General features: G+C 48.0%; 1 protein-coding gene across 2 annotated transcripts in view; it reads right to left on the bottom strand.

Moving 5' to 3' along the window:
* SCARB1 (scavenger receptor class B member 1) overlaps positions 1-23,696 on the bottom strand; it is an 82,116-nt gene that overhangs the window by 6,403 nt on the left and 52,017 nt on the right. For both annotated transcript variants that reach the window (XM_053586939.1, XM_053586938.1), the window contains exons 5-11: positions 22,558-22,653; positions 21,018-21,133; positions 19,251-19,417; positions 11,998-12,116; positions 6,643-6,716; positions 2,812-2,863; positions 2,128-2,274 (exon numbers count right to left, since the gene is read on the bottom strand). In XM_053586939.1, the coding sequence (XP_053442914.1) occupies positions 2,128-2,274; positions 2,812-2,863; positions 6,643-6,716; positions 11,998-12,116; positions 19,251-19,417; positions 21,018-21,133; positions 22,558-22,653 (771 nt within the window). The remainder of the gene's footprint in view (positions 1-2,127; positions 2,275-2,811; positions 2,864-6,642; positions 6,717-11,997; positions 12,117-19,250; positions 19,418-21,017; positions 21,134-22,557; positions 22,654-23,696) is intronic.

Here is a 23,696-nt window from a genome sequence, read left to right as displayed (position 1 = left end):
CTCACAGCCAGTCCCCAGAGACTCCTCATGTGGCTGTGTGTGGCCTCATTAGCTGACACCCTTGGTGATGCTCTGCCTCAGGAGAATGTTCACAGGCTGAGAGCACAGTTTCAGGATCCTTCCTGCTCCCTACCCCTGTCTTATTCAGTCAGAAACTGTAGCAAATTTCCTCTTGTCCACTGTAGTTACAGCAACAGGGGTGAGGGGCACCTGAAAGAGCTGGTTAGAACCAATGTTCATCTGGGGCTCAAACACTAAAGGCAGTAAGGTGGTAAGAGCTGGTGGCCCCTGCCACCTCACACAGTGGAAATGTTTTCCCCCAGAGGATAGGGAATATGAAGTTGGGTTCTAGGTCCAAAAGTCCAGGTTAAGAGCCTTAGGCTTACTACCCCAGCAAGCAAGCACGCAAGCTTCCTCCAAGAAAGAGAGGAAAGAGAAAGAATTGGTTTGCCAACACTAATGCAGGCTGAAGATGACCCAGAGACCAGCAGGGCAGCCTGAAGGTCCCATGGAAGGCCTTGGCCTGTGGCCCCAGGACGACTCAGGTGGGGGCCACCTCCCAAGTGGGTGGCTTTCCGGTTCATGCATTCAAAAAATGGCCTTTCCTGCTTTTCTCACACTGGGTGGCATGCGGTCCCCTGCTCCTCCACCTCTGTGATCACAGCTCTCTTGTCACTATGTGACTGCAGTAATTCACCTACAGGTCTGTCTAGCTGCTGGTCTCCAGACTTCATGTTCTGGTCATTTCTATACCCCCTGACCTGTGTACAGTGCCTCACACACACAAGCACTTGGCAAACGTATGCTAGTGAATGACATGAATGAATGAATGACCCCAAACTGAGAAGGGGTATTTGTTATCAGCCCTCTTCTTCCTGCTCCTGAAGGTTGAAAGCCTAGAGATGGGGTTCCTCATGTATGTTCCTTTCCTGATATCAGCTGACCACTTTGTCTGAACTCATCAGGGCCTCCCCACTGGTCACCTGCCTTCCCCACTCCCAACCAAGGGCCTATTTGCCCCCAGTAGTTCCTCTCTTTGAAAACCTCCAACGCCTACCCAGAATCAGTCCCAAGATGCTCGCCCTGTGTCACAGGGCCTGGCATGACCTGCCCTGACCCCCTCCAACACCATCCCCTACTTTTCTTCCTCTCCCTGCTCCTCCACAGCCACCCTTTCCCTTCCTGACCATCCAATGGGCCTCACCTATCCCTGCCACAGGGCCTTTGCAAGGCTGTTCCATAGGGCATTCCTTTTGTAGCTCTGGGCTGAGTGTCCCCCAGGGCATTTGCATTAAAGTTTACATTCTTTCCTCACACTCTAACTATACCTGTGTCTATCCCTTGCCCCGGGACATGCACTAACCAGTCTAGGAACAACATATATGACTTTTGAGCCCTTGAAACAGGGTCAGTCCAGATCAAGACCTGCTGTAAGTGTACAAGACACATGGGCTCTCAAAGGCTTAATTTCAAAAAAAGAATGCAAAAAATATTTATACTTCAATATGGATTACATATTGAAATTATAATATTTTGGATATATTTGGGTCAAATCAAATTTATAATTAAAATGAATTTTACCTGTTTCTTTTGACTTGACTGTGGCCATTAGAAAATTTAAACTTGAAATCTCATGTGGCTCACATTGACTTTGAGTTGGATGCCACGGTTCTGGCCCATCACATTTTTTATCATGTTTAGTATCAGGGAAATTTATCTTTTCTGTTTGTTTTCATTCTCCCCGACTAGAAAGCCAGTCACTCTCGCCCCCCTCCCGCCCCCCAGCACGGATCTCACCTGTCTTTTCAGCTGCTGTACACCCATCTAACAGCCTGGCATCTCCTGGTACTAACTTGATAAGCAAATGATCCAAATACCAGGTCTCATTACTCAAAACCCACCTGCAGCTCCTCCAAGGGAGGGCCCCAGGCCTTCCGGAACAGACAGAGTAGTGACAACGCAGGAAGCAAGAGATGCGAGGTCCGCAACCACAGCAGGGGCAGCCCCCACCCCGGCAGAGAGGTGAGCCCTGGGCTGCCGGCCCTGGAGGATCCGACCTGAAGCCCCCTCCCCCCAGCAGGCAAGCAAACGGCTGTCAGCACAGGCCGCGCTCTGGCCACCACCTACTTGGCTCCGGATCTGGTGGACGACGGGGACGAGCAGCAGCATGCAGCCCAGGGCTAGGAGCACGTACTGCGCGTAGTGCAGCACCTTGGGCATCAACACCAGCTGGGTGTAGAAGGTACGGAGCGGCTCGCCCTCCATGGCCCCGCTCTGGGGAGACAGAACGACACGCACTTAAGCGGAGGCCGCAGGTTGTGAGCCTAGGGTGCAGATGCCACCCACGACACCTTGCTCCGGGGCCCCCTTACCCCTTCCGCACCTCAAGTTCCCTGGACCCGGCTTCGGAGGCCCCGGGCGAGACTACATTTCCTAGACCCCCTTGCAGGTGAACAGACTCATGTGATCGCGTTCTGGCCAATGGAAGGTGGGCCTGGCCAATAAAACCCTCCCATGTAACTCTCCATCATTTCCCCCACCAATGAATGGAGCCGGAACCTGAGCGTCTAGGGGGAAGGTGGGCCTCCAGACGCTAAGGGCCTTGGCGCCCTGAAAGACCACGTGGAACGGAGCTCTGTCTCCCACCAACCGACTGCGACTGAGCTGTGCGCCCACCAGGCGGGAACCTGATGTTTGGAGGCTGACCTGGCCATTAGAGCACTCTGATTTAAAATGTTTTTTCTGGCCTCAAATACCCACATTTGCATCTCACTAGGGGACCTGACACACCCCCGCCAAACGCAGTCCTACCTCTTCAAACCACAGCAGGGGCAGAACCACTGGCTCAATCTTCCCCGTTTGTCTAGAAATAAGCAAGACATAGCAGGTGAGAAGTTTTGCCAGTGTTTTGCAACGCGCAGCTGTGGAAAAGTAATCATAAGCTCCTGAGGTCTAGAGGGATTATGCAGCTATGGCCAGGACGGCCTCCTCCATTTCCATTTTCATGGCTTCAGTCCACAGTCCCCCCCACAAAAGTTACTGTGAGAGACACCACATAACTTTTATTGCAGTATATTATTATTATTGTTGTTGTTGTTATTTTTGAGACAGAGTCTCACTTTGTCACTGTCAGTAGAATGCCCTGGTGTCAGGCTCACAGCAACCTCAAACTCTTGGGCTCCAGCGATACTCTTGCCTCAGCCTCCTGAGTAGCTGGGACTATTGCTAGAGATGTCTCTGGCTCAGGCTGGTCTCAGGCAATCCACCCGCCTCTGCCTCCCAGAATGCTAGGATTACAGGCGTGAGCCACCATGTCTGGCAAACACAGCGTCCCTGGTTGGGCTTAAACCACCAACCTTTCAGTTAACAGCCAAATGTGCTAACCAATTGCACCAGGGACTGTGGTGACTTTATTATAATTGTTCTGTTATTTGTTATTAATTGCTTACTGTGCCAATTTATAAATTAAAATATCATATATATGTATCGGATAAAACAATATATACTGTAGAGGGTTCGATACTAACCCAGTTTCAGGCATGTACTGGGGGTCTTGGAATGTACCCCTTGCAGATAAGGGGGGCCTACTGTACTATATTGATGTGGGCTTAGGGCACAGGTTTTTGGATGTACTGCTGGAAGGAATCTCCCCTCACAAGGAGCAACTTGACAATTATCTTTTTTTTTTTTTTTTTTGAGACAGTCTTGCTCTGTCACCCTGGGTAGAGTGCTGTGGAATCATCATAGCTCACAGCAACCTCAAACTCTTGGTCTTAAGCAATCCTCTTGCCTCAGCCTCCCAAATAGCTGGGACTACAGATGCCCACCATGACGTCTGGTTAGTTTTTTCCTTTTCCTAGTAGAGACAGGGTCTCACTCTTGCTCAGGTTGGTCTCGAACTCCTCAAGCAATCCACCCACCTCAGCCTCCCGGAGTGCTAGGATTATAGGCATGAGCCCCTGTGCCCAGCCACAATAATCTTTTTAAATTAAAAACTCACATTCCCTATATGGCAGAGATTGACCTAGCTAACATCTATTTGTTCATTTTAGAAACAGAATCCCAATTTTACTTGGGATGGCAAGACATTTAACTAAAAGACTGTCTCAGCCTCTCTTGCAGTGAGAGTGGACTGTATGACCAAGTTCTGGTTAAAGTAATGTTAGCAGAACCATTATGTGTGATAACTGGAAAGGCTGCTTTAAAAGGAGCTTTCACAGCTAGGAGGTGAACTCTTTTTCCCTTCTCCCTTTCAGATGCCTGGAATGCAGATGCAATGGATGGAGCTTCAGCAACCATTTGTATCAGAGGCAACCTTGAGGATGGAAAAAATATGCTAGGAAAACAGAACAGAAAGATGGATGGAACTTGAACCATGAATGTCTTTGGAGAGTGCCATACTGGGACTGTCTGCCTCCAGACATCGTCTAAAAGAAGATTTAAATGGATTTACATATATCACCTACACATGAAAATGGTGGAAAACACCACAGAAATACAACAGGAGGTGCCATTCACTTTGGCTGCTTTTCTCTGAAAGACTTTGTATGAACTGAGGTAAATTACATGCAGGTTTCGTGAAACTCCATTGACGTTGTCTAGTGAGCAAAGAGCACAAAGTTCCTCCAACATGTCACAGTGAAACAGCTTTGCTTCCTGGCAGATGCATCTCTAGACCTTTCCCACAGCCATATCTCAGCCCTGAGAGGGGTGGGGAATAAACATACGCTGTTGAGACCACTTCCCTCATGTCCTCTGCTTCTAATCTTTCGAGGAGTTTGGCAGGTGTGAGGCCCTGAGAATCTGGGTTAGTGGCCCACAGGTCACTGCCAAGCAGAATGCAGCTGACCCTGTGGACTGTTTGTCAAGAATGTAAACTAAGGCTCAGCGCTCGTAGCTCTGTGGGTAGGGCGCTGGCCATATACACCAGGGCTGGCGAGTTCGAACCCAGCCCAGGCCTGCTAAACAACAATAACAACAACAACAACAAAAAATAGCCGGGCATTGTGGTGGGGCACCTGTAGTCCCACCTACTTGGGAGGCTGAGGCAAGAGAATCTCTAAAGCCCAAGAGTTTGAGGCTGCTGTGAGCTGTGACGGCACAGCACTCTACCGAGGGAAACATAGTAAGACTCTGTCTCAAAAAAAAAAAAAGAATGTAAACTACTTCCCAACAGGGGAAATTGAGAAGCCTTTAGTTACAATCCAGATTTTGGGATCCTTTTAGAAAAATGCAGAGGATGTAGCCAGACTGGGCCCACAGCCAGCTGAGGCCACACTGAGGCCACAGCCAGCTGGGGGCTGGGCAGGGGCTGCTCCCTTGGTCCTAGCCCTACCTTGGCTTCTGGGCTCCTTTGTCTGCATCACCTGCCTGGCCTGGTAGCATCTGAGTTAGAAGCCCAGCACCACATGGTAAAACCAGAGTGAGAGCTTGGGCTACAGACACCTTGCCCAGGCCTGCTGTTGTTACTCCATCACCCTCAAATTTATTAACAACAAATCCGCGGAGCAGCTTCAAAATATACAAATAAAATAATACAGGGATGGGAATGGAGACAGTGAGCTGACATAGTTATTTCCTGCCATTCTCTGACAAAGTGTTATTCTTTCCAGCTGAGAAGCATTTTACAAAGCTGAGTAGATGCTCACATTCCTGCAACTCAGGAATCTAAGTTTTTTTTTTTTTAAAGACAGGATCTCACTTGGTTGCCCAGGCTAGAATGCAGTGGTGGTATCATAGCTCACTGCAACCTCAAACTCCTGGGCTCAATCAATTTACCTGCCTCAGCCTCCCCTGTAGCTGGACCTACAGGCACTAAGAGAAATTTCTTTTAAAAAATTGAAATTAGGTCTGGGTATGGTGGCTTACACCAGTAATCCTAGTACTCTGGGAGGCTGCAGCAGGAGTTTAAGCTCAGGAGTTCAAGACCAGTCTGAGCCAGAAGCAAGACTCTGTGTCTACCAAAAGTAGAAAAATTAGCTGGGTGCTGTGTGGGGACCTGTAGTCCCAGCTACTCGGGAGGCTGAGGCAAGAGGATCGCTTGAGACAAGGAGTTTGAGGCTACAGCGAGCTGATGATGCCTCTGTACTCCAGCCTCAGCAACAGCGTGAGACTCTTGTCTCAAAAACATAAAAAACCATTTTCAAATGCTAAGAAGTACAGATACTGACACAGAGACAAATCCGCACCCTCCTCAGTTCTATCAACATGTAAGCTCACTGGTGAGGACATGAGAAACTGGAACCCTCCTGCACTACTGGTGAGAATGGAACAGGGTCCAGTGGCCGTGGAAAAGTCTCATAGCTTCTCAAAGGTTAAACATAGAGTCACCGTAGGACCCAGCAATTCCACCCCTAGGTATATTGAAAAACAGAACATATGTGCCTCCCCACCCCACAAACTTACATATGAATGTTTGTTCATAACAAACCTTGATGTCATCATGAACCTTTATGATATTTATCATAAGTGAAAGTAGCCAGTCACAATAGGCCAGGTGGTGTCTGATGCTACTTATATGAAGCGTCCAGAACCATCACTGTCCCCCATGCCCTGCACAACACCAGAGTCTGGGACCCTTGGAGTCCAGAGTCCCTGACCTCTCCCTCAGCAGTGCAGCCCCAGTTCCCAGATCACACTCACCCAATGCCTCTCACGGCTTTCATGTAGAGGTTCAGCTCCAGCTTCACGGAGCAATTCATGGGGATCCCAGTGACCTGCAGCAATGCACACATTAAGGACAGTGACGACCCACAATCTTCCCGGACACCTTCAAACCCTTCTTTCCCTGGTCCCACTCAAGAGGTGGGCATGCCAGCTTAACTGCCCAGTGGAGTTTGCTTTTATCTGACCACATACAAGCAACAGGTTAGGGGAGTCCACTCTTCTAGAAATTTTGTGTGTGTGCACTGGGATGGCCTCTACCGGTTCTCAGTCCTTTCAGATAAGCACATGCTTCCCAGGCAGTTTTGTTCACAAGCTCATGGGGCCCTCTCTAAAGGAAGCCCCTCTCAGGATGGAAACATCCTAATCCCTTTTATCTGTCTTCTTCAGACAGTGTTTCTTAAAGTACAGAATAACATCCTTTTAGATGCCTCTTTCCAACCTCTGCATTAAATGATATAGGTGAGAATCTCCTCTTTTTTTTTGAGACAGAGTCTCACTATGTCGCCCTCAGCAGCATGCTGTGCCATCACAGCTCACAGCAACCTCAAACTCTCGGGCTTAAGTGATTCTCTTGCCTCAGCCTCCCAAGTAGCTAGGACTACAGGCACCCGCCACAATGCCCAGCTATTTTTTTTTTGTTGTAGTTGTCATTGTTGTTTGGCAGACCCTGGCCGGGTTCGAACCCGCCTGCCCCCATGTATGTGGCTGGCACCCTAGCTGCTGATCTACAGGTGCTAAGCTGAGACTCTCTTCTTGATTCACTCTCACCTTTTCATTATCATTTCAAAGAGAAAGTCTTAGCCAGGAGTTTGCACTGTCCCGCCTCTCTAATAGACCTACATGGCACCTCCATTCATTAATAGATGGTCCTGAGAACTGACCTCTGCCCTGCACCACTGCCCAGCAATAGTCTTTTACCTACAGCCTAATGACATTTTTTTCCTTGTTCGTTTTTATGGTTGTCCTTTTTTGGAGATTTTTTACAATTTCCTATTTGAGACATAATAGAAAGATTCCTTTGTGCAGAATTCTTTTTTTTTTAAATGAAATGATTTTTTTAAAGTAAATAACAGAAGTGACGCAAATGTGTCACCAAAAACAGGAAAGTGGTTCTGGAATGAAGTCCGGAAATTATAGTGGAAAGAAACCTAGATCTGAGGTCAGATGGCTCTTCTTAGCTAACACTCACTTTCCTGTCTGTAAAATAGATAACTCTACCCACCTTAGAGAATTTTTGCAAGGATAAAATAAAGCATGCAAGATGGCCACACTCAGAGCCAGTGTTATTATTGGGAAAGGGCATCATCTTCAGTTATAGCTCAGCACTCTGAGGCCCTTCCTGGGCCCTGTGGCAAAGAGGAGCTAATCAAAGACTCTACTCTTAAAATCCTGGAGAGTTGGCTTGGCGCCTGTGGTTCAAATGGCTAAGGCGCTAGCCACATACACCTGAGCCGGTGGGTTCGAATCCAACCCGGGCCCACCAAACAACAATGACGGCTGCAACCAAAAAAATAGCCGGGTGTTGTGGCGGGTGCCTGTAATCCCAGGTACTTGGGAGGTGGAGGCAAGAGAATCACTTGAGCCCAGGAGTTGGAGGTTGCTGTGAGCTATGATGCCACAGCACTCCACCCAGGGTGACAGTTTGAGGCTCTGTCTCAAAAAAAAAAAAAAAAAAAAATCATGATGAGTTTGACCTCAAACACCTGATGGGATGGGAGTGAGATCACCCATGTGTAGAAAGGAGTTCATGCAGCAGGTCTGAGGTTTACCTGCTTAGGCTGCTGGCAAAGCTGGCCCTGGACTGAGGTCTCGGACCTCCAATTTCAGGAGGGTCCCCTGCCACTCCCTAACTTATAGGAGTGGCTTACCTTGCCTAGATTATTAGTACAAGCAATGACTTATGCTGAACACCTGCTTTCCTTCTGAGAGTCTAGAATTTTGGTACGTGCCAGAATTTAGGTGCCCTCATGATCAGCCCCTAATAGAAACCCTGGCCATCAAATTCTAACAGGCTTTCCTGATAGACAACACTTCATACGTGTTGTCACACCTTATTGCTGGAGGAATTAAGGGTGTCTTGCGTGACCCCCACCAGGAGGGGACTCTGGAAGCTCCAGCCTGGTCTGCCCTGGACTTCTCCCCGTGTGCCTTTCCCCTCTGCTGGTTTTGCTCTGAGCCCTCTCACTGTGATCACCACCACAGGCTGAGTTCTGAGTCTTCGTCTGGAATCATCAAGCCCAGGGATGGTCCTGAGGGCGCCAATGCAACCTGCCATCCTCTTCCCCTCTCTGGAACACACTCCACTTTGTAGGATCTCCGTGGGGGGGTCTCTTGTTTCCCCAAGAAATTTATCCCATGCCCTCCCTGGCTCACTCCTCCAGCTATTGTCAGACCTCCTCTTAGAGAACCAAGTCCCCCTATTCCATGTACCACAAAGAATAGAAACTTGGACCCACTCTGTCACCACCTCTCTTCCACTTTCAGGGGCTGAAAAGGGGCCACACAGAAGCAACCTCCAATGGGGAACAAACTGATTCCATGTCCTCTTCCCAGTGTGCCCAGATTAAAACCAAAAATTCAGAAGCACTTCCTCTCCCTGTCTGCCCCAAGCTAAGCTGAAATGAAAGTCGAGGGTAGGGGGCACCAGCTGACGTGGCTGCTGCACAAAAACGAAAGCTACCAGTGAGACTGTGTTCATGGTGGATTTCTCCAAAAGCCAGCAGAGCAAAAGAAGCAGTAAAATGAATTAAAGAGAGAAGATAGAAAGATGGGGCCAGGGTAGGGGCCAGGGTGGGGACCCGGGTGTCTTGTCAGTAGCTGAGAAAAATCTGAAGAAGACAAAGAAGAATGGTGTGGAGCGCAGCCTGCAGGGGGTGCACCACTATGGAAACATGGAGGGGGGTCCTCAGACAATTAAAAATAGGACCACCCAGGGATCCTGCAATCCCACTGTGGGATGTACATCCAAAGGAAACAAAAGGAGTAAGTTGAAGAGGTGTCTGCACTCCTTTGCAGCATCATTCACAGTAGCCAAGATACAGGGTCAACCTAAGTGTCCATAGTGGATGAATGGATAAGAAAAATGTGGTGTATACTCAGAGGGTGCCGAAAACGCATACATGTTTGAAGAAAGGAAAAAAATATTAAATTGTAATACTCAATATTCCCCAATAACAGATGAATGCAACTCACGTTGAGCACCTCTTGTAATTGTAGAAGTCAAACGTGACTTGAGTATTACGATTTTAATACAGTTTTTCCCTCTTAAAATGCTTTTATATATATATATGTGTGTGTGTGTGTGTGTGTGTGGCGCCTGTGGCTCAGTGGGTAGGGCACCAGCCCCATATACTGAGGGTGGCAGGTTTGAACCTGATCCCGGCCAAACTGCAACAAAAATATAGCCGGGCACTATGGCAGGCGCCTGTAGTCCCAGCTATTCAGGAGGCTGAGGCAAGAGAATCGCCTAAGCCCAAGAGCTGGAGGTTGCTGTGAGCTGTGATGTCATAGCACTCTACTGAGGGTGACAAAGTGAGACTCTATCTCTAAAAATAAAAAAAATAATAATAAATAAAAAAATAAAATGCATATATATATTTTCAGCACCCTCTCTCTATATAAAATGGATTATTCAGCCTTAAGAGGAAAGGAAATCCTGTCATTTGTGACAAAATAGGTGAACATGGGCCAGGTGTGGTGGCTCACTCCTGTGATCCTAGCACTCTGGGAGGTCACAGCGGGTGGATTGCTTATGCTCAGGAGTTCGAGACCAGCCTGAGCAAGAGTGAGATCCCTGTCTCTACTGAAAAAAAATAGAAAAACTAACTGGGTGTGGTGGTGCACACGTGTAGTCCCAGCTACTCGGGAAGATGAGGCAAGAGGATTACTCAAGCTCAAGAGTTTCAGGTTGCTGTGAGCTTTGATGCCAAGGTACTATACTCAGGGTGACTCTGTCTCAAGGAAAAAAAATAGGTGAACATGCAGGACACTCTGTTAAGGGACATAGGGCAGGCAGAGAAGATAAATACTACAATGTCTCATGTTCCTGGAGAATCTAATAAAGTCCAACTCATAGAAGCCGCGAGGAGAATGATAGTTACCAGAGGCTGGGGTGAGGGGAGTTGTTGGCCAGAAGGCAAACAGTTTCAGACAAATCAGAGAGAGGAATACTTGGGAGATGTACTGCACACCACAGTGACCGTGGGCAGTAACAATGCTCACTTAGTTTGAAATTTAAGAACAGATATTAAGTATTCTTACCACAAAAGGAAAAAAGTAATTATGTGATGCAATGGATACATTAATGAACTAGATAGACAGACAGATCAAGTTATGAACCACAAATATACATAATTCTTACTTTTTTTTTTTTTTGGTTTTTGGCCGGGGCTGGGTTTGAACCCGCCACCTCCGGCATATGGGACCGGTGCCCTACTCCTTGAGCCACAGGCGCCACCCTCACAATTCTTACTTTTCAATTAAAAAAATTAATGTTGTTAAAAAAGGCCTGTAGAAGAGGACATGAGTGTCCACTCAGGAAACAGAAACCCAAAGAATTTCTGTATCAGAAACAGAAGCCTCTGAGTCCATCTGGGCACCTTTTACAGAGGACAGGTGTGCAGAGAGAAGAGGCAACTGGCTGAAGGCTTGTCTCCAACGAGGACCATGGCTCTGACACCCTCCTAGTCCCTGCTTGTAGACAGGAATTCACATGGGACAATTTTCCTAGAATCTGCTTTATCAGCAAGATGTTCCAGGCTCTTGATGGTACCTAAAGATCTTTATGGCATCTTGACACAGCCAGAGGGCTGCCTCTGGCTAATTTGCAGGAGATACACCAACTGATAACTCCTAATTAATTTACTGTCTTATGGCCCTTTTATAGAACCTAGCCCTTATAAAAGGATAATAAAATCTTTGAACTCTGGAGTCAGGGTAAAGTAGGGACCTTAGATGGCTAAATACTCTAGCTGGTATTTTTCAACCTTTTTGATCTCATGGCACACTTAAACCTAGAGTTAACCTTTTACAGCACACTTAAATTATGTTAATCCAAAAAAAAAGAGTGAAAAAAGATATACTTACTGTGTTTTGAACTTCTTTCAAAAATAATTTAATTAATTATCTTTTTAAAATTTCATGGCACACCTAAGATCCTCTCATGGCACACAGGTTGAAAATCACTGTTCTAGGCGCTATCAGTGGCAAAGCAAGCCAGACTTCCCATCACCCCAGCCCTGGTACAGCTCTGTGCCTGGGAGGGGAGAGGAAGTGGCCATGTGTACACCAACAGAAATCGCACACCCAGCCACGACAGACAGCAGGGCTCACCGGGTGGATGTCGAGGAACAGGGAATGCTCTTCTTGGTTAGGGTGCAGGCCGATCACCGCTTCCGCCAGGACCGGGTCAGCATTGTAGAAGTGAGGCTGGGAGAGAAACAAGGGGGCACCTAGAAGGCAGAGGGCGCAGAGGGGCCATCAGACAAAGGGAGCACATCGGCGTGTCCAGCACTTGCTTCATGCCAGGCCTGGGTGAGGAGCAAGGGACACAGACTGTGAGACAGCTGCAGTCTGCAGAGCACCCCGGGATGATGACAAGATGCCAACGCCAATAACCAGGCAGAAGGGTGCCTTCCTTCATGGTGGGAAGAGGCCCCAGGCACTGGACATGGCAAGGAACAAGCTCTACGCTGGAGGAAGGGTGAGAGACCAAAGGCAGGAAGAGAAGAGGGTGAGAGGGATGGCAGAAGCAAGCACCAGAGGGAGGGAAATGCATGGTGCATGAAAGGGAATTACGGGAGGTGAGGACCGAAAGGTAAGTCGAGGCCAGGTTTGAACTTGGGTGTGAAGAGGGGAGTCTCCAGCACCAAGCCAAGCAGCCCAGACTGTCCCCTGCAGGTAGTGCAGTGACGATCAGTGAGCTCAGGCTTGCACACCTGTGGCCAGGTCACCTGGCTATGTCCGCCTGAAGGGAGAAGACACACCTGCTTCCCTCTGCTCCCAGGAGCCAGTCTGTGGGCTGGATGCCAGCGTGTGTGAGTGGGGACAGACCTGGCCTCTCTGAGTGAGAAATTCACACACAGAATCATGAGGCCGAACCTCACCATCGACTGACCACACACGGCAAACGCCAACTCATCCTCCAGACAACGGACTGTGGGCCTGATGAACAACGAGTTAACAAAGAACCGGTGAGTTTCTCTCTCTCAACCTCAGGAAGACCCAGGACAGGGAAACCCACAGAACAAGAACAAAGCAGACCTGTGGGTGCCCCGGCCAGGGGCGAGGAGAGCTGGGAGTGACTGCTTAATGGGCAGGGGTCTCCTTTGGGGACGATGGAAATGTCCTGGGACTAGAGACAGGTGATGGTTGCACAATAGTATGACTGCACTACATGCCACTGAGCTGTACACTTTGAAATGGCTAATTCTGGGGGCGGCGCCTGTGGCTCAAAGGAGTAAGGCACTGGCCCCATATGTCGGAGGTGGCTGGTTGAAACCCAGCCCCAGCCAAAAAAACTGCAAACAAATAAAAAAATAAAATGGCTAATCCTGTCATATAAATTTTGCATCAATTAAAAAGTAAAAACAATCAAATCACCAGCCCCTCCCTCCTTGCCAGCCAGATGCCCGGCATTCACGCTTAGGGGCATCACACAGCCTCATATGTCTGGATTATTTCTGCTTTTCTTAGCAAAGCCAGGCACTGGTTTGAAATAAAAGCTGGGATTTTATCAGGGTCAGGCTTTGTTTTCCTCAGAGTCCTTGTGCATCTCTTCCCTCGATGATTCTAAACCTCATCCGTTCTCCAGTTCCGCCATGTCCGGATACCCCCTGCAACGTTACGCAATGTGCTTGTCTGAACCAACCACCACTGCCTTCCTTAACTATCTATATTTTAAAAGAGAGCTTTATTTCCGCACCGTCACTGGCAAACACCACAAATATTTAGAAAGTAAAGGAAAACAAACAAGAGCAAAATAATACTCTCTGCCTTTTAGGCTTGCTGTTAGAATTAAATAAGAGAATGAATATAAAGCACACGGGGGTATAGAAATTTGGAATACAGTAGAACCCCCCCTAGTTGACCACCTCCTAAAGTTGACCCAATTTTCATAGACCGGACATATGCCACATGCACGTATTAGTACAATAGGCCAAGTTCTACTGCAAACTAGTACAACCTTTCTGGAAGGAAGTATGGAGAACCCTCAAAGCACTCAAGCTAGACCTCCCATTTGATCCTGCAATCCCATTACTGGGCATCTACCCAGAAGGGAAAAAATCCTTTTATCATAAGGACACTTGTACTAGACTATTTGTTGCAGCTCAATTTACAATCGCCAAAATGTGGAAACAGCCTAAATGCCCACTAACCGAGGAATGGATTAACAAACTGTGGTATATGTACACCATGGAATACTATTCAGCCATTTAAAAAAATGGAGACTTTACAGCCTTTGTATTAACCTGGATGGAAGTGGAAGACATTATTCTTAGTAAAGCATCACAAGAATGGAGAAGCATGAATCCTATGTACTCAATTTTGGTATGAGGACAATTAATGACAGTGGGGGTGGGGGAAGGGTAGAGCAGAGAGAGAAAAAAGGAGGGAAGGGTGGGGAAAGGAAGAGCAGAGAGAAGGAAGGAGGGAGGGGGTGGGGCCTTGGTGTGGGCCACACCTTTGGGGGGCAAGACACGATTGCAAGAGGGACTTTACCTAACAAATGGAATCAGTATAACCTGGCTTATTGTACCCTCAATGAATCCCCAATAAAAAAAAAAAAAAGAATATGGAAGCAGGCAGCACCTGTGGCTCAGTGAATAGGGCGCCGGCCCCATATACTGAGGGTGGAGGATTCAAACCTGGCCCTGGCCAAACTGCAACAAGAAAAAAAGCCGGGTGTTGTGGCAGGCACCTATAGTCCCAGCTACTCGGGAGGCTGAGGCAAGAGAATCACCTAAGCCCAAGAGCTGGAGGTTGCTGTGAGCTGCAACGCCATAGCACTCTACGCAAGGCAATAAAGGTGAGACTCTGTCTCAAAAAAAAAAAAAAAAATAGAATATGGCAGCAATTAAACCCAGGAAATGGTGAATAAAATAACAACAGAATAACTATAAAGTAGAAAAAACTCACAATGATTTTTAAGAAAGAGACAATGAATAAATAAATTTTATGAACAACAACAAAAAAAAAGATAGGCCAAGTTCCTTACGTTGACCACCTCTGTATATTGACTGGTTTATTGCAGTCCCTTGAATGGTCAACTTACAGAGGTTCTACTGTATTAGAATAAATACAATGGAAACCAATGAATACTGTAAGTTCTTATTAAACACTGTTGCTTGTCCAGGGTTTGACTGGGAGCCCTGCTCTCTTTCCCTCTTATGTTGAAGAAAGACAGACTGAGGCTGCGCCTGTGGCTCAGTAAGTAGGGCGCTGGCCTAATATACCGAGGGTGGTGGGTTCGAACCCAGCCCTGGCCAAACTGCAACAAAAAAAATAGCCGGGCGTTGTGGCAGGAACCTATAGTCCCAGCTGCTTGGGAGGCTGAGGCAAGAGAATTGCCTAGGCCCAGGAGTTGGAGGTTGATGTGAGCTGTGATGCCATGGCACTCTACCGAGGGTGATAAAAAAAATAATAATAATAAAAAAATAAAGAAAGACAGACTGATGAGTGTAGAAAGGTCTTCAAGCTCTCTCTGCACCAACAGAGACCCTCTCCTGGAAGTAAAAGAATAGAAGACAGAAGCTCTCTTTCTTCCTTAGAAGTCATTCAAACATCTACAGGGACAATTTGGAAAACACTGTCTCCCATCCTCCAGCCTCAACCAAGAAAGACATGAGGGCCCATCTTCATAGGTGGCGACACCCTCGAGGCCCTCGGTAAAGGCCCTGATAAGCCCTATCCTGCCTCCAACCCCAGGCAGACACCAACAAGGGATGGAGTAATATGCCCTTGCTCCAGACAGTGAGCATGCATGCACTCAGGCACGTGTTTCTTCCAATTTTATTTCCAAACATGCTGAGAGAGAGCCGCCCGAGCAATAAACGGTAATTAATTTACTGCTTTATGGCACATCTAAACAGGCATAATTGCCCAGGATTGCCATGGATTATAATTAATGGGCTCTATCAGGCAAATCGGAGGACCTCGTGCAGCAGGGAGGTTTGAGGTGAGGGTGTTGTCTGTTTCTGTCCCAGAAAAGCAAATGTGTGGGCACCTTTTCTCTTCAGATAAAATGCCACAGAAATCCAGGCATAGGTGGGTACCAATGACACATGCAAGCACCACACTAAAGATCAAAAAGTAAGAACGTGGATGCCTGTGAACAAGGAAAGGGGGAGAAAATCAAGCTGGCCCCACTGTGGGGGACTGTACAGTAACAAAGAGGACCTCAACCACCCCGGATGTCAGGGATAGACCGTACCACGTGCTAATGGATAGAAGAGGCCAGAAAAGGAGAAAAAAGGAGTTTCTATGCTTTATAATTCCATTCGCGTGAAGACTCAAAATGGCAGAGCTCTGGTGCAGAAGTCAGGACAGCGAGGGGTGGGGCTCAGGGGGGCGTCAGGGCCCATCATGTTCTGTTTCTTGATCAGGGTGCTGGCTGGCTATATGGGTGTGTGCTCACCTGGTGAAGTTTTAAACTGTGCATGTCATTTGGACATTTCTCCGTAACAACTACAGTATTTCTCTATTTAAAAGAAAATGCTGGGCAGCACCTGTGGCTCAAGGAGTAGGGTGCCAGCCCCATATACCAGAGGTGGTGGGTTCAAACCTAACCCCAGCCAAAAACTGAAAAACAAAAACCAAACAAACAAAAAAGAAAATGCTTTATTTAAATGAATATTTTTAAATTCCCCTGCACTTTTGAAATTTTTTTGCAGATGTGCTAAAAGGAGGCAGTCCATACCCTGTCCCAAGCTCTCTGGAAGGGATGGGCTAATTCTCCCCAATCTTCTGGTACTTACTCCACAATTTAGACCCTCCCTTACTCTTAGCCATTTGTTTTGAGTGGGACTGGACCCACCCATGGAGCCCAGTGGAGCATGTGACACAAGCCTAGCCAATCAGCATAGGCCACCCTTGGCTACAGTGATTAGCTCACAGCTGGGCATGAGATGCAAAGCAAACCAATCAGAGACAACCCTAGGACTTTTGCTAGAGTGAAGAGGACTCAGGTGGTCCCTTTCTGCAGAAGAGAGAGCCTGCCTGGCAGCAAAGCCAGCCCAGCAGAAAACCAAGCCAAGACTTGGAGTAAGAAAGTTTCTGGACAACATCCAAGCTGTAGATCCATGCCTGATACAGGGATTTGCCCTAGAATTTTTAGTTAAAGTAGCCAAAAAGTCCCCTTTTGGCCTAACTCAAGTGGAGTCTAGCCTCTGCCACTTGCCACAGAAGTTGTTATAACACACCTCCTATCAGACGATTCAACATCATCCTCCCTGCAAGCAGAAATTCCCAACGATACCACTGAAGGAAGAATATCATGAACAGAGAATGATGCCCTAGTTACAAATGCCTGGTTCTGCCTGAAATTGGAGAAACCATCCAACCCGTTGACAATCCTTCCCAACCCTGCTGCAGGCTAATATTGCAGAATCACCATCTCCAGCTGCAAGACATGGCTTCAACCAAACAGGCTCTCAAAAGACAGAGAGGGTCAACGTCTTGTCCTGCCCACAATGTGACTTCAGTCATGCCTCAACCTCAGGTCTCCATTTCCTAAATATGGAGCACACACCCCTCACATTACTCAAATACTGTGTGAGTATGTGCTGGGCACAGTTCTAGAACTGAGATTATACATGTGCTGGGCATAATTCTAGAACTGAGATTATACCCAAGAAGACATCAGAGCCCTCAGCAGTTGCAATCGAGGCTGGCAATGAGTCAGTAAGATAAAACACACAGTCAATGATCTCAGGGGGTAAGGAGCATAGGAAGGCAATAAAAGGATAAAGGGGGGGTAAAGAGCAGCTGGGGGGCAACTTCAGAGCAGGAATCAGACATAGCACACGAACAGACAAAAGGAAGGTGAGGGAATGATCCATGTAGATCCCATGAAAGAACATGGGGGAACAGCCAGTGCAAAGGCCCTGAGGTGGGACCCAACTTGATATACTCTAGAAACAGGGAGAAAGCAAGGAGCTAAGGAATAATGAGGAGGCATAGCATGGGAAGAAATGACATCAGAGAGGCCAGATGGGATCAGACCCTCCCTGCTGAGCCTCAGGCCACGTAAGGAGTTTGGACTTCATAGTAAACACACAGGGAGCTGCTGGGTATTTTAAGCAAAGACTGGGTGACAACCTGCATTGCTGAAATGCAGAGCCCCCCTCCTGGGCTGCCATGAGGAGCAGTGTTCTCCAGAAAGATCTCCCACTCTGCCTGCACCAGCCAAAAGAGCAGCCACCAGACACATGCATCTGCTGAGCATCTGACATGTGGCCAGGGTGACAAAGGACCTGCCATTTTAGTTTGATTTTATTGAAATCAATTTTAATTTAAACAACCACAAAAGGCCAGTGGTGGCTACACTCCATGATCTGGGGAAGGAATTGTAGAACAGGGGACAACTGGAGGGGCCTGGAAGGACCAAGTGAGACATCTTGATGGCCTGGACCATGAGCCAGGAGGTGGGGGGAGTGGGCAGGAGAGAGGGAGGGCTCAGGATCCTCTGTGGAAGCAAAGCAACCTGAGCTTCCATGCTGGATGGGGGACCGAGGAGGAAAGGAAACTCAAACTGACACTGGAGGGGTGTTTAAACACACCAAAAACGTCAGGGGATGTTAGGCTGGCACCCACAATTACACCCAAGTTTGCAGCCACATACTACTGAACAGGAAGAGTGCATGTAACACACAGGCCATCTTTAGTTCCTTTTCACCCCAGAATGGGGTAAAGGACCCTTCCCACCAAGCCACACTCTCACATTAAAAGTCACAGTGTGGGAGGAAAGATGAACACCCCCAAATATGTCCACACCCAACTCCCCAGAGCCTCCCACTAAGTTAGGTCACAGGACAAAGGGGAAGTGAAGTTGCTCAGCCCGCGCCTTTAAGACTGTTGTCCTTGAGTACCCAGGTTGGCTCCCTGTAGTCTCAGTGTCCTTATAACAGGAAGAGGGGGGCAGAGAGAGGGTGGGAGGGGAGAAGGCACAGGATGCCGCACCGCTGGCCTGGAAGATGGAGGGTGGGCCCGTGAGCCGGGGAGTGCAGGCAGCCTCTAGGAACTGGAAAAGGCAAAGACCAGATTCCCCCCAAGCACCCCTGGAGGGCATACAGCCTGCTTTCCTTGGTCTTAGTCTAGTGAGCCCTGCACAGACTTCTGCACTACAGAACTGCAAGATAATAAGTTTGTGTTGTTCTAAGTCAGTGCATTTGTGGAAATCTATTGAGGCAGCAATGAACACACACAGCATTTCCTCTTTTCCAGATCCTCCTTCTGCTGTCCTCATAATCTCCAACCTCACAGGATTATCAAGAGTACATAGGCCAGAGATTAGGCAGACGTGGGACAGATAAACTCCTCACCGCCCCCCGACCCCCTTGCCCTCCTGGCATGGGGACAACACGTACCAAACCTGCAGGTGCTCACATTCTGAATTCCGGACTCCATGCACGGGCAGAAGCCCTGGTTCGGTGGGTAGACTGACCCATTGGCAAACAGTGTTTTGGGAGCCACGAAGCGATAGGTGGGGATGCCTTGAAACACCCCTGGCTCCTTGTATGTTAACTTCATGGACCTGCAGGGACAGACCAGGAGGTGATTGAAGCTAAGTTAAGATGTGATCGAAGAACTAAGTCTGGTGGATGGAGAGAGGACTTGCAGACCACACAGCTACAGGCAGGTCTTGCTGAAGTCTGCCCAGATCCAGCCACTTCTCCCCACCCACACTGCCACCTCTTGGGTCCCCACCACCACTATCTAGCCTGGGAACTGCAACAGCCTCCTAACTGGTCTCCCTGCTCCAACCCTGCTTCCCCACCCAACACCAGCTTATCCTCCCTGGTCAGAACAAGCTATAAAACAAGAACAAAATACATTGTGTCCCTGCTGAACCCCAGCAATCCTTTCTAGTCTAACCTGCAATTAAGATCTATCGTCCTTATTACAGCTCACAAGCCTCTATGGCGTCTAGCTCCTCCTCTGCTCACTCGGCCTATCCTCAGGGCTCCCCTCAGGCTCCTTGCTGGTCCTCAAACATATGCCTTCATACCCCGGGGCCTTTGCATATGCTGCTCCCTCTCCCTGGAATGTCCTTCCCTCAAATCTCTACCTTCCACATCAGATCCTAGCTCAGCTGTCACCTCCTCAGTGGCAGCACTATCTCCCACACCCACCCCTTTCACCCTCCGTCCATTTCCCCTGTTGTGTTTTTTTGAAAGCACTTCTCAACTTGAACATTCCCTGTGCTGTTCTTTCCACGGCAGCCATTCATCACACATGGACACCTGCTGCCCTTTGAAATGAGATAAACCCAAATTGGGATGCGCGGTTAGCGTAAAATACATTCCAGATTTCTAAGAATTGCTACCAAAATTGTTAGTCTCTTCAATAATATTTGAAATGATAATATTTTGGAAATATCAGGCCAAATAAAATATAGTATTAAAAATAAAAAGACCTATTTCTTGTTACTTTTTATAATGCAGCTACTGGAAAATTTAAAGTTGTAGCATGTGACTTGCATTATATGTTTATTGGCAAGTACCAGCTTAGACAATAGTATTATGTCGATGTCAAATTTCCTCATTTTGATGGTATTGTGGTTCTATAAGAAAATATCCTTGTTTTTAGAAAACATCCACTGAAGTATTTAGGCACAAAGGGCACATTGTCTCCAACCTACTCTCAAGCAGATACGCCACAGAGCACATTAATGACTTTTCCAGAGTGACTGAAATAGAACAGAGGATATAGCAATGCCCAGAAAAGGGCTCCAGGGACCACGGCACATATCCGGCCTCCCGGGTTACAAAACTGAGCCTGCAGCTGAGCCCTCAGCATCCAAATGGTAACTTTGGGGTTTTTCATCTTTTTCAGATCATCTTTCTGCCACAGGGAAACCACCTCTTGCCTGCCTTTTACAGCTCCCTGTTAGCAACCTTGACCACATCCCTCTCCCTTCCTTCCTGACCAGCAGACTCTCTTTAGGCCTTAAGGCAAAAGCCTTACCAACCAGTTGAGTCAAAGAGCTATGGCCGTGGGCGAATGAGTTAAATATACAAGGATCAAACACTTTCCAAGTGCCCACCAAAGGCCACTGGATTCGACTATGGCCATGAGCCGTCAAGGAAGCAGCCTCCCCAGAGGCCCAGAAGGTCCCACATCACAGCAGTTACCGGCAGGCCTCAGGGCTGTAGAATTCCAGCGAGGATTTGGGAGTCATGAACGGTGCCCACATTTGCCCAGAAGTTCCGTTAATCATGTTGCACTGATCAGAATGCCAGTAGTTGACCTGGGGGGAAGCATTCAGACTCCATCACTCAGTACAGCCAAGACGCCTTAATAAGAGCTCTCGGGCACTGCACACTTAACCTGCCACTCAGTGCCCAAGATTGGCAAGGTGGGAAGAGAGTGGGCTATGTAGACAGGCAGACAGAGAGACAGACGGAGGACCCACTGCAGCTTCCTGACCCCTGCCTATGGACTGGTGAATGTGTAACTCTGCTAGGGACTCCGTTTCTCCCTCTGTAAAATGGGCCTCTCACCCACATCTCCAGGCTGAACCAAGCACGAAACACAGTGACCAGGTGAGAGGGAGGTGAGGCATTCACCTTCCTTACTTCTCAGAGTATAAGTTAAGAAACATAGCCTCAGCCCTTGCAAGATCAAGACCTCATCTCTACAAAAAAAAAAGAAAAATCAGCTGGGCATGATAGTAGTCCCAGCTACTCAGAAGGCTGAGGCAGGAGAATTGCTTGAGTTTATGAGTTTGAGGTTGCTGTGAGCTATGATGATATCACTGCACTCTGGCCTGGGCAAGAGTAAGATGTGTCAAAAAAAAAGAGAGAGAGAGAGAGACCTCCTAAAAACAGATGAAGGAAATGGCACACAAGTAAATGACTTAAAATCATAATCATAATGGCAGCCACCCTGGGAGACTTCAAAACAGAACTGACCACAACAGTTTCTTCTGTGGTGTGAGACCTCCACTCAACAAAACAGAAGGCTCACGCTCTAACCTTCTGCATAATGAAAATTCCATAAATCTTGTACACATGTATATTATACTGAAATATACAAGCCATAAAGAATATTGATAGTATCCATTAAGAGCAGTTATGACAAATTGCAGCTGGTGATCCCCAGCCCTCAGGGTCTTTACAGGGATGACCACAGTGAGCATTTTAGGCAGAAGGCGTACCATTACAAAATTGTTTTCTCAAATTCCACGAAGGTGAAAAAAGCCAGTTGCAAAACAATGCGGCTAATATGATTTCATTATGTTCAAAGAAGAAGAAAAACCCTCTACCTCTCTGTGTACATACAGGCATGCAGATAGATAAAAACAGACCAGAAGAATATATCCCAAACCGATAACTGTGGGTTTCCTAGATGGCTGGGGGTGAGCGTAGGGTGGCAGAGGGGCCCTTGATGTATCTCTCTATTATTTTACTTTTCAATGTGAATGTCTTCCAGTGTTTCTAGTGCAGTATTTTGAAAACATTTTTGCACAAATGAAGAATCAAAAGAATAAAGATCTCAGTTCCTAGCAGACATGGGGCACTGGATAAGGAGTCACTAATCCCCACCCAGCCCTCCAGCTGATGGAGCCTTAACCATAGGTAACATCCCAGAATCCAAGAGCTTTTGTCCTCCCAGCAGATGCCACCACTCTCCCATCTCCCTGGTGGCAGGGGCCCTGCCTCTCACCCCCACCTTGCTGAGTCCATTCCACTTGTCCACGAGGTGGATCCTACTCATGTTTTTGACTCCCGTGAACACAGTGAAGATCCCGGAGTCGGAGTTGTTGAGCTGCAGACACAGCAGGGAAGAGCATCTTTAAATCTTCGGACTGGGGTGAAGGATCCCAGCAGGCCATCAAGCCACCTGTAGAGTGCTGGGCTGTGCCCTCCTCGCCCTCCCAGGAGGACAAGGCCATCTTGTGGTTCAGAGCCACATCCCTGGCATCTGGGGGTCAAGAGGAGGAGAGCTAGGAGCTCTCTAGGACAGACACTTGCCTGGTTATTGTGAGCTGGAGCCTCCCCCCTCCCCCCTCTAACCCCAGAAGAGTTCTGGCTCTCCTCTTGGGCAAGCCCCACCCGACCCCAACTCCAAGTATTGCCCGGTGAGCACTTGGATTAATGGAAAAGAAGAAGTAGCATGTCATTTGGAGTGGACGGTGCACACATCTTCCTCTATGCTCTCGCCTGCTGCCACAGGGCCATGGAAGTGTGTCAAAACAAAGCCTCCCGTGGCCTGGGTCCCTAAGTGGTTGACCACCATGAGCAAGGGCCCCAGTCACTCATACTGGATGTGAAGTGAAAGAAAGAAAGAAATTTGCATTGTTCTGAGCCACTGAGATTCAGGGGCTGCTTGTCACAGCAGCATAAGCCAGCCTATCCTAACCTGTCCAGGACTAAGATTTATGGAACATTTCTAGACAGCAGGGCTCAGGCTTTGGCACTCTGAAGGCCTTTCCTAGAAGCAGGTCTCTAGTGAAGAACAAGCCTGCAAAACAAAGATAGGCGCTGCTGCAGGGTAAAATCTAGAAGCACACTGAGGAGCTCCATCAAAGCTGACTGCCCCACGGCTGCATCAATCACAGACTAGTTAAGCAAACAGCTCCAAGGCAGAGCCCAGCACAAAGTCACACCCTGGCCTCCTAATGGCTGTGTATCTGTCAGGTCACCTGCCCACCTGGGGCCACTCGAGCCTCACACTTCAGCCAGCACAAGGCCAAGCTAACAGTGGCTATTACCAAGGGACACTGGGATGTTACAGGAACTAATGTGTAAAAACAACTGAACATAATGCCCTGCATGGGTGAGAGCTCAAAATTCTCATCTATATCATTA

Source organism: Nycticebus coucang, chromosome 4 (assembly GCF_027406575.1).
Source record: "Nycticebus coucang isolate mNycCou1 chromosome 4, mNycCou1.pri, whole genome shotgun sequence".
Taxonomy (NCBI): domain Eukaryota; kingdom Metazoa; phylum Chordata; class Mammalia; order Primates; family Lorisidae; genus Nycticebus; species Nycticebus coucang.
This window is presented reverse-complemented; position numbering and strand designations above follow the sequence as displayed.